Here is a 10,524-nt window from a genome sequence, read left to right on the forward strand (position 1 = left end):
TATATGGTTATAGCCATACCAATTCATTTGAGTATGTATAATTCTGTATGTGTGTGTATCTTGTTTTACACTTGATGTTTTAGAGTCTAACTCCTTCCTTGCTGTCCACTTTTTTTACTGCATTGTAGTTGAATTATTATTTATTTTACATAGTTGCAGTGTTACAGTCACACCAGTTCATAGGTGTGTGTACACAAGTGTGAGTTGGTGTTGATTTTGCACTCTAGATGTTTTAGAGTTTCACCCCTTCATTGCTGTGCAATTTTTATCTGCATTGTGGGGGATTTGTAGATTGTACACAAATTCTGTATTTTCGATTTTTTCCCCCATTTCCCATTCATTTCCTATGGTCGGTCATTTTTGACCGAAGACCATGAATGTGACTACTTTTTTTTACGACCACTTAGCTTTTTCGAATCATGCCCTCAATTTTTTTTTGTGTTCACATACCAAGTGCCATAAAAGTCACCAAGTTTCGTACCATTCTGGTGAAGCTACGATTTAAAAAAATTCAAAATGTAAAATTCTCCAGTCAGAAATGACCGAAGACCGCACAAGGGTTAAATATAATTCTTCCTTCCAATTCATGTTTTTTCCATTACCATGTCTGCTTAGAGGCTCTATTCTACTTAATCAGTTATCGGTTCTTAAATATCAGGTCCAATAAACTTCTGGTGGGTCTCTAAATAATATTAATCTGGTATGTTTCTAAAGAATAACACGCCACCATTAACATTAAACCACTGCGTTCAAAAAGAAACAACAGTGTGAAGACCATGTGACTTTTTTTTTTTACGACCACTTAGCATTTTCGAATCATGCCCTCAATTTTTTGTGTTCACATACCAAGTGCCATTAAAGTCACCAAGTTTCATACCATTCTGGTGAAGCTACGGTTTTTAAATTCAAAATGTAAAATTACAAAATGTTCGTTTTAAAAGCATTAACTCGCTTAATTTTGTTTACTTCTCATCTAAAGTAAATGAATCTTGATTTAAGAATATTTAGATATTTGTATTGGAAAACACCATAAAAATTAGATAGAAGAAAAAAAACTTCATTACAGGATTAATGCCTTGACTTTGACAGTTTCTGCTCTAAGACTTTTGAGGTCTTAATATGTGGAAGGTCGAATTAATTTAATGAGTACTTGAGATCTTTTTGAGACCCACAGAAACCCTGAAAACTAGGAAAACTGTATTCAGTCGGCCTGTAAAGCACAAATTTCCTAACATTTCCAGGAAACCCACTCCTGTTTCAGATGAGGTCAAGCACTGAATCTCTTATTTGTAGCACAGTCCTTAAAGTCTCAATTTAGGCAGGATGAGCAGTATCTGAAGCTGCAGTAATAACCTACACTGCTCACTTACACCTCCATTCCGTCACTGGAACCGCACTGAAGATGTTCAGTTTTTTACTCACTATTTATCAAAGTTGATTCGGTGATGGTGCATCCCGCCAGCATTACCGCGACCTCCAGGATGCTTCCTGTGCTTGCCTGCAGAAAACAGTTAAACATGGCACAGATTAATGTCGGAAAGAGCACAAACCACGCCGGACTCACGAGCGCTCGCGTCTCTAAACGTTAGTCTCACGTGTTTACTGACCGATACGCCCGTGCCCGTGGCTGACGTGGCCACGCAGCTTCCTAGTTTTAGACTTCTTGGTCGGCTGTTGAGAAAACACATTTATTTCGTTATTTACATGCTGCGATATTTCAGTCGACTTCCGAGACACACCACAGAGCTGTCGGACACTAGCAGCGCGAGCGCCGCTACAGCTCAACAATGCCGCCAAAATATCTCTAAATCTCCAAACACATCCACACAATACAGACTGATAATCATACTTAAACTGATATGGAACCCCATCAACAATTTACAGTGCTGTTCTGACTCTATTTAATAAAGGATTGAGAAGGATTCGTGTTTTAATCACAGCCAGCTCTTCTTGGGCACCTACCATGGCAGCAGAGAACGCAAAGAGGAAGTTGTCCCGTGATCTCGCGAGATAATGCGTGTCGATCGCGTCGAGCGGGATCGCAACGAGAGAGCGCCGCCAGCAGACTGGAGTCATGTTTTTTTTCATACTCTGCTGATTATTATTATTATTATACATTTTTCTCATTTAATCCAACACGTCTAATTGTGTACATACAGTAAATAAATAAATAAACATCTGTAGCCAGGCCTAAATCAGCATCACAGACTGTAAAAGACCGAAAGACATTTAAATTAATAGTCAGGAGGATATTAAGATGTGCCACACACCTTCGGCAAGGCTTTTATTTCATTTTCTACGTATGTGTCACATATTTGTTGTCTAATGTTATCGTTTTCCTGTGACGCTGAAATGAGACTCAGCGGGGGAAGAATATGCCTCACTGGAGATATTTGTTCACAAAATGTGTAAACGTTTTAAACCTGGTAATCACAACGATTGGCACCTGACATAAAGATTGAAACCTGCCCCATTCGTCTATATGAAATTAAATAAAAATAATCACAAACGTCTGTGATTAGTCTGTCTTCATCAGGGCTGAGAAAAGTCGCAGTTCTCGGGTGAGCAGCGCAGTTTCAGCCGCGGACTGGACAGCACTTTACAATGATGCCGCTGACAAGCTGTTTTCTGTTTGAACTGAAAACACTGAAAAGTTCAGATAAGATAATTATAATAGAGACTTCTAAACCTCGCCCACTTCGTCATTTTGTTTCTACGGCAGCACTCCGGAAATGAAGAGTATTTTTGTGTGGATGCGGGAGGAACGCTCCATAGCAACACTTGCGCCCATGACGTGACTGTGCCGCCGCCATTTTGGACTGACAACTACACAAAAACGCCGTAGAATAAAAGGAGCCAGTCGCGCTTGACCAACATACAATAATTTAAAGTATATATATATATATATATATATATATATATATATATATTTGTATCATACTTAAATATAAATATTATAGATAGGTCCCCTCCATTAATTGACTAGACTGTTTCATACTGCTTACTGTTTGCCAAGTAAAAAGATAAAATTACTGCAAACCCTTTACTTACCCATATCTATGTTCTATCGTACATTTTCCTTGTTAAATTAAAAACTTAAGGTCGTGAAATTACCAGATGTGATGTTTGGTAGTGATTTAATAGAGGCAGACACAGTCATATATTCACAATGTAGATTTTTAAATAAAAACTAAATTAAAATAAATGGTACACATTCATAACATTTATTTAAAAAAAAAACAGTTCAACTGTTGCAAACTTGCAAACATTGTATCAAGGACTCCACCAACTATTGTGAGGTTCCTGTAATTTCTGTCATGTATCAAGTGCACACATTTATCTGTATAGATCAAAATCAAATAAGCAATAGAGATCAAAACCATCAGCAGCAATTGTGTGTTCGTGTGAGACAGAAAAAAAAATCTAAAAGAGACTGTAAGACATAATGCTTGCGTTTCGCCCACGTGCTCTCTCGCATCTTCTAGCGACTTTCAGCAGTTTTCAGTCCAAAATGGCGGCAGCGCCATCTATAGACTGTTGCCCTTATCACTACAGAGTTTCTCTTTGAGGCAGGTGCGCGTCACAGATGCAGATACAGGTGCAGAGGTGCCGCGGTCACTCTAGAGTCTCTCTGAAATCAGATATCATTCAAAATGTCTATTTCGACGTTTCAGAAGCTCACTATAGTGTCATGCGTGGTGTTGTGCGTCGCGCTTCTGCTGCCTAAAATGCTCTTATCGCGAGGAAAGAGAGACACACCGCACACCGAAGGTACACGGCATTGTTATTATTATTACTGCTATTATGATTCGTTTTATTTCATTAGTACACGATCGCTTTCTATTTAGATTCAGTAAGAATACATGTTTTCTGCATTTGAGTCTTGAAAGGCATTGCGTTGTCTTCTAGACCAGCAAATGCACCTATAACCAAAATAAAAACAAATTCAAATAACTTTTGTAAAGCATAACGGCAAAAAAATATATAGATTTTTTTATTTTATTTTGTATTAATACACAGCTTTACATGAAATGTATTTTTAAATGGTTTTTACATATACAAAAACCTTAAATAAACAGTGGTGCTCGATATATGTATGGAAAAGTATGTAAATAATGCGTAAGTGTAGATATTTATATGATGAGATGAAAGGGAGCCCTGGTGATTATGAACAGGAGGATTCATCAAATGTAAACACTGATGGCAGTATGTAAATGTCTCATGTAGGGCCTCCCATGCCACACAGACCGCCTGTATCCGAGGAGCAGCGGCACTTCTCCAGAGCCCACAACCCTGAAGCCATCGCCCGGGCCAAAGGAGCCGGTACTGGCACCAGCACCGGAGGGAAGTCCAACCTCGCAGGGCAGATCATTCCCATCTACGGCTTCGGGATCTTACTGTACATCCTTTACATTCTGTTTAAGGTGAGACGGCACTCCTGGATTTCAGATGTTTCAGCCGGAGGCTCAGATTACATGTGAAGTGTTTGTTTGTGTCTGTTAAAGATCACGTCCAGAGGCAAAACAGCGAAACCTCCAAAGAGCCGATTCACTGCTGTCAGATCAGAAAACATGAAGAGGAAAATAAGTATGAGCTCATACACACAACCTGGACATCAGATTATATTTAGACACATGTACTTTTATGATTACCTGTGTCTGTCTGTGTCGGGTAACGGATCCCGTCTCTCTCTCTCAGCTGATTTTGAGTTGGCTCAGCTGCAGGACAGACTGAATGAGACGAAGGACGTGATAGAGAGAATCATTTCTGCAGCCAGCGCTGGCTCAGACAGGTGTGGATATCTGTCTGTCTGTCTGTGTGTGTGTGTGTGTGTGTGTGTGTGTGTGTGTGTGTGTTTGGATGTGACGTGTGTGTTCGCTTTGCTGCAGTTTGGGAGGAGCAGTGGCCGTGGATGAGGAGCAGCAGTTACTGTACCAGCTGCAGGAGATCACTCGCGTCATGCAGGAGGGCCAGTTCGTGGACACTGTCCCAGCAAACTCTGACCACTCCTGCGGCCGCGAGTGGGACGGTGAGATGCGCAGATCAAGTCACGTTTTGCTCGGAAATCATTTACACATCCTCTCACACATCGTCTTTATTCACGATTGGTGTGTAATGTAGCATCTTATTTTCGCAGGTCTTCCTGAGAACGGTGGGAAAGAGCTGAATGAGCATTTCTGTTGTGTTCATTCACCTCACATGAGCTCAGACGCACAGATGAGAGAGAGCGATGATCATGAGATGAGCGCGGAGATGAGCCGTCCTGATGAAGAGTCCGTCAGTGACCATGATGAGAGGACAGATGGCAACAGAAACACAAAGATAGAGGACATTTCTTTGCGTGACTCCACCAGCCAATCACAGCCAGAGACAGCAACTCTAACAGGAAGTGACATCACATCCGGCCCAGTGTCAGAACACAGCATCATCAGGCGGAGAAACAAACAATAATCCACCTAAATGATAACAATGCATTGCTTTATTGAAGATTCGTTTGCTGCATGGGCGCCTTTCACCTTCTATTGAGCACTAAAGGTCTTCAACTGTCTCTCAGTGGATGGTGTTTGTTAGACACACAGGAAAGAGCAGCTGTGTCAACATATCACACATGAGCTCAGGGCCTTTACAGCTCTAAACTGATGAGTATTGATGATCAATATCCTCTCTATTGTACAGGTACCTCAGCCTGTGTTCATAATGTAAACAATATGCAAACGTGAGGCGTTTCAGCTGCAGGAAGTATCTACTGAAATGCTGCATTTGGCACAAAACTTCCGATCATCTTGTAAATTGCAGAACTTGCATTTGAATGAGAAAAATATTAATTTGTGTTCAAATTTCTGCGACCTCAAATATTGTTATATACTCTGTATTTACACACTTAAAGAAAACAACCCACAATGTACAAACAAATTAATTTAACAGGTCTGCAATAAAAGTTTTTTTTTTTTTCACTTTTACACTGTTTTCACATTATCACAGAAAGCTCTGTAATTCCATTTCGTTTTTGTTTTGTTTATGTGCTTCTCATTTCATCACTTGTGTAGCAAACATTGTGATTCATGCTTATATTGTTTATGATTTATTCATGTTCTCTTTTCATACTTGCATGATTGCATTAATGTTTATCATTGACTGCTGCATGTGTTAATAAAACACCACAAACTCACATCTGATGTTTATTTCTTTGGTTCTCCATCCAGTGAATTGCATCTTCATTAGTTATTGAGATGAAGAGTTCATTCAGTGAGCTGATGATAATAAACACTGAACTCTCAGATGTGGCACATCATAACGGGATATAAAAACACGAGGGCTGATATGAAGATCACTGGTCTGGTCTGAACTACATCGATAAACTCTTTCAAAACAAACACATCCTGCATTGTGCCGTACACATGAATTTAATAGTGATTTTCAAAACATTCTTTTCCATAAAGACCTCAGGGTTTTTTCCTGGTTTACAGGGGCTCTATTCCCAACCAAAACTAGGTGTAAACAGGGCCTTAATGGAATAAAACCGAAGAGTAGATCTATTGTTAACATGATCTAATATGTTTGACAGACTGTTAGCTCTGGCATGATGCACATATATGTTAATTGATCCCAAAGCTTAGTGCAGTAGAATGTTATTCTTGGTCCATCAGTAGACTTCCTGTCATTTATTTGTCACTAATCTCATTCTGATTACCACATGCTTCTAACCAATGAATTTAAGATCTGATAGAGACTTCAGATCAGTGGAAGGTATTATACTTTGGCAACATCATCTACTTGCTCATTTCTAGAGATTTCATGTCTTGCTGTCTGAAGGAGAATGTAAGAGTCTGCCAGAGCCAATGACCAGTGTTGGGAGTAAGGCATTGCAAGTTATGTAATCAGATTACTTTTTTCAAGTAACTAGTAAAGCATTACTTTTTAAATACTTTGTTACTTTGTTTTTTCATTTATTGACTGACAGCTCTCCTGTGCCCATGTTGAGAGAATTCGGGAGTAAGTGCAGAGGAGTTGTGTGCGCTGTGTAAACATGATGTTACTGTAGTTCTACAGAGCCAATGAAATGCAGTTAGCATCTAACCAGAAGTGCAAATACTTGTTCGGTAGGCTATACCTCACGGTTTTATATGGTTTCGGTACAGCGGGGGAAAAGCTAAATATGATTTTTTTCTTTTTTTATTAATCATTGGTTTACTGAGCAAATTGTTCTTTCTTTAAATAAATTCAATTCAAATTTTCTTAGGGATAAAAATCTACCTCAGCTTATGCTCTAAACTAAGTCCTTTACAATTTACAGTTAACAACAGAGCCCAAACTTAAATTAATTTAGGCTACTATTTATTTTTAAATACAATAATCAACACTCAACTTAAAAAAAATGTATGCAAACATGTAAATTGCACATAATGCAGTTTTTCTACTTTAAAATTTCTACTTTTTGAAAATATTCATTTACACAGTGGCTGTCATAACTTGCTTCATAACGGATTTAAGCATACATTAAATAATTAAGACATCACTAACAGGTAAAGTAAAATATGAGTATAGACTAATATTTTGCGAACTAACAAGCTGTGGACACTGATGACTTGAGTTAATGAAATGATACGTAACATTTTGTTTACAAGCTGTTTTATTGACGTCTTTTCGCGGTTGAAACGCTGATTGAGCGATTACATGAGGCATGAGATGTTCATTCATGTTTATTTCACACTAAAACTAGTAGTAAATAGGATGGGATGATCGCACTCATCACGCCACATCTAAGAGCGTCAAAACGGCATTTATTGTTTGAATTTCCTGAAAAAAAGGACTTAAATTGAAATAGGAGACTTTGTTTCTTATCAAAAGTAACAATATAAAACTGGAAGTTTCCAATTCGAGTTCAACTCGTGCAGTGGTTAAAACAATGCTTCGGTACACATGCGTACCAAACTGATAGACCCGTGCCAAAAAATTTCAGTACGAATACGTGTAACTTACCATTATACCCCTACAAAATATATAAAACAGTAGAGTCAGACCCAATAGGGTCTCCAATAGGCTGCTCTCAGATGGTTAAGGATAGATGGCATACAACAAAAACTACTGGGCATGCGCACATCAATATAGCTTAATTTTTCTCACACTTTACAACAATTATTATGTTTGCATTATTGTAAGGGGTAGGTTTAGGGTTGGGGTAGGTGTAGACGTAAATAAAACAATCTAATAGGTAGAAAATTCAATTTATTGTTAGCTTCCGGTTTTTGCTGTGTCCCTTCTAGCCACAAACCTCTCAGACACCTGCGCTTCCACAAGTGACTTCACTTGCAATCTTTTTATTTTTTTTTTTTTTTAAAATCTCTCAGCATTTTACAAACGTAACCAGGTGGTGAAGACAAGAAAAAAGAAACATTGCAATGTCACTTGAAATCGCCACCTGCGACGTCACATAACTTGCAATCAACACAAATCGAGCTTGTTGCCAATAGAGACGAGACGCTGTGGGGGTGAAATGATTAAAACTAATTTAGTACCATAACATACAGGGTCCTGGCTGCAAGTCACCTCTAGGAGAAAAAGACAAGACCTGCAAATAGGCTTGTTTGAGATGCGCCTCGCCTGAAATGTAGGCGAGAGTAAGCGGCTGCAGTGAGGGGAGGAGTGAAATAAGCCAGTCAAGACGGACAGCTCTGCCCTGATCAAAGACAGATATCGCGTTATTCACACTCACGTGCTGTTGCTAATAAACATGATATGATTTCAGTTCTGTTGCTTTTATATGAAAATATGACGAACAAGACACTCAAAGTGCATGGCATTTAATTCCATACGACATGTGTATTTATCATCCATTTTTTTACTTTAATACAAACATTTTAGATTTTTATAGAAATATGACAACAATCACATCTCACAGAGATCGCACTGTCATAGTGTTTGGGAACATTCATGCATAATTTAAATACATAATCGCATGGAACCAGATAAAAAATTAAAACGTTTTAGAGGAGAACGCAGCATCAGTTGTCTGAACCAATGAGCATTAAGCTGTGTCTTCAGTCAGTCGTTTCTCATCATGCTTTTGATCAGCGCAGACGGTGGAGAGCAACTGCGCTCGACTGCTCAATCCGATACAGCCGCCTAGCCGTCGCGAGAGTTTTTTGGCACACGTCAGCGTGACATCAAAGCAAGTCGGACGTAACTCGGACACTTTTCTAACCGGCATGCATCTCGCGGTGATCACCGGTGATCGGTTCTGTGCAGATTTTGCTCATCTCAAAAGAGCCTGATCTGTGTCCACAGAACAGAATATGAACGCAATGCGCAGTCTCTCATTAAGCCTGCCATAGAAAACAATAAACACTTAATATGGCTTAATGTATTAAGATATTAAATGCTATTAAAAGATCAAATTAGGCTAATTTCTTATTTAATAATTTCTTTCTAATTTGCACTATGGGCAAAGAAGGGCTTACATGACGAACGTGAAACATGTTGAATGAAGCGTTTTCTGGCAAAGGAACAGAGAACGGACTTTATCTTCAAATAGACAATGGTAATGCCAGTCTGATTTTGAGAGTGTAATTATTAAATAATCTCACTGTTGTACAGTCTCAATGAACCTCCATAGGGAAAACACAAAAACACTCAGAAAGAAACAAAAACAGTTTTATTACTCTTAAACTCACAGATAGAAAATGAAGGTTTCATTGTGTAATGTATAATGTGTGAGGAGTTTAAATGTTAATTTTTTATTTTATGTCAGCGAGCCAGAGAAGCTCCAGTCAACTTGAAGTGACACAGACAGAACTACAGCAGTACATGTTAGTGCTCCATGGGTTCATCAGGTACAGCTGGAGCCGCTTCATCTGCTGGCTGGGCCACCTGCGGTCCACGAACACCGTCAATACATGATCACACACATCCTCAAACACCTGCAGAAATCTGCAAACTAACGCAATCCTCCTCACCCTTCTTTGGGGTCTCTCCTCCAGACCCTCCAGGAACGATGCCACATCGTCGTCGTCATAGATGGTGAACTCCGTTTCCTTTCCCACAATCCCAATGGACACGTTCTAGAGGAAACGAGCATTTAGAGGTCGCAGTGGTAATGAGTACGAGCACAGCGACAGGATGAAATATCAAACCTTTGTGGTCAGATCCTGTTCAGCAGGAAGAGTCTCGCGCAGCGCACGCAGACCATGCTGCACCAGCTCATTCAGACTACCTGAAAACAAGAGCACCATCGTCATCTGAACTCACGGAGAGCGTCTTTACGGATGAGATTATACAAGCTTCTCTGTGTAAAAGTATGCTTAATTGTTTTGAACTCGTACTGAACAGAAATTGTACTGACTTGTGGTATACTTCAAATCTTAAAAAGTATATATTATTTTTTTTGTTAATTTAACTGCAAATAATATAGTAGGCAACACTTTATTTTAAGGTGTCCTTGTTACACAGTACGTGTACTTACTATTATAATAACAATTAATTATGCATAATTACATGCAAGTAACCCTAAGCCAAACCCAAATCCTA

General features: G+C 39.1%; 3 protein-coding genes across 4 annotated transcripts in view; 1 reads left to right on the top strand and 2 right to left on the bottom strand.

Annotated features, from left to right (window-relative positions):
• Nucleotides 1-2,091, bottom strand: part of rpl27a (ribosomal protein L27a) — a 5,651-nt gene extending 3,560 nt beyond the window's left edge. Inside the window, exons 1-3 of the mRNA XM_016485215.1 lie at nt 1,963-2,091; nt 1,608-1,671; nt 1,423-1,498 (exon numbers count right to left, since the gene is read on the bottom strand). Of these exons, the coding sequence (XP_016340701.1) occupies nt 1,423-1,498; nt 1,608-1,671; nt 1,963-2,088 (266 nt within the window). The 5' untranslated portion in view covers nt 2,089-2,091. The remainder of the gene's footprint in view (nt 1-1,422; nt 1,499-1,607; nt 1,672-1,962) is intronic.
• A 1,457-nt stretch (nt 2,092-3,548) lies between these two features.
• On the top strand, nt 3,549-6,280 carry ric3b (RIC3 acetylcholine receptor chaperone b). 2 transcript variants are annotated; one of them, XM_016485213.1, is made up of 6 exons: nt 3,549-3,783; nt 4,228-4,424; nt 4,506-4,587; nt 4,699-4,792; nt 4,890-5,029; nt 5,138-6,280. In XM_016485213.1, exons 1-6 carry the CDS (start codon nt 3,654-3,656, stop codon nt 5,449-5,451), a joined length of 957 nt encoding a protein of 318 aa, XP_016340699.1. In that variant the 5' UTR covers nt 3,549-3,653; the 3' UTR covers nt 5,452-6,280. The 2 variants fall into 2 exon arrangements, with proteins under 2 accessions (XP_016340699.1, XP_016340700.1); XM_016485214.1 differs by having other exon boundaries at nt 3,549-3,771; nt 5,138-6,279.
• A 3,355-nt stretch (nt 6,281-9,635) lies between these two features.
• psma1 (proteasome 20S subunit alpha 1) overlaps nt 9,636-10,524 on the bottom strand; it is a 7,557-nt gene continuing 6,668 nt past the window's right edge. The window contains exons 8-10 of the mRNA XM_016485216.1: nt 10,131-10,210; nt 9,954-10,058; nt 9,636-9,867 (exon numbers count right to left, since the gene is read on the bottom strand). Of these exons, the coding sequence (XP_016340702.1) occupies nt 9,808-9,867; nt 9,954-10,058; nt 10,131-10,210 (245 nt within the window). The 3' untranslated portion in view covers nt 9,636-9,807. The remainder of the gene's footprint in view (nt 9,868-9,953; nt 10,059-10,130; nt 10,211-10,524) is intronic.

This window comes from Sinocyclocheilus anshuiensis, unplaced genomic scaffold (genome assembly GCF_001515605.1).
Source record: "Sinocyclocheilus anshuiensis isolate Anshui unplaced genomic scaffold, SAMN03320099.WGS_v1.1 scaffold445, whole genome shotgun sequence".
Lineage (NCBI taxonomy): Eukaryota > Metazoa > Chordata > Actinopteri > Cypriniformes > Cyprinidae > Sinocyclocheilus > Sinocyclocheilus anshuiensis.

Excerpts from the sequence above, each read along its gene's own strand:
- ric3b (XM_016485213.1), top strand. The coding sequence starts at position 3,654 with ATGTCTATTTCGACGTTTCAGAAGCTCACTATAGTGTCATGCGTGGTG. Across the intron at positions 3,784-4,227 it reads CACCGAAGGTACACGGCATT|GGCCTCCCATGCCACACAGA; the intron begins GTTATTATTATT and ends TGTCTCATGTAG. Across the intron at positions 4,425-4,505 it reads TCCTTTACATTCTGTTTAAG|ATCACGTCCAGAGGCAAAAC; the intron begins GTGAGACGGCAC and ends TGTCTGTTAAAG.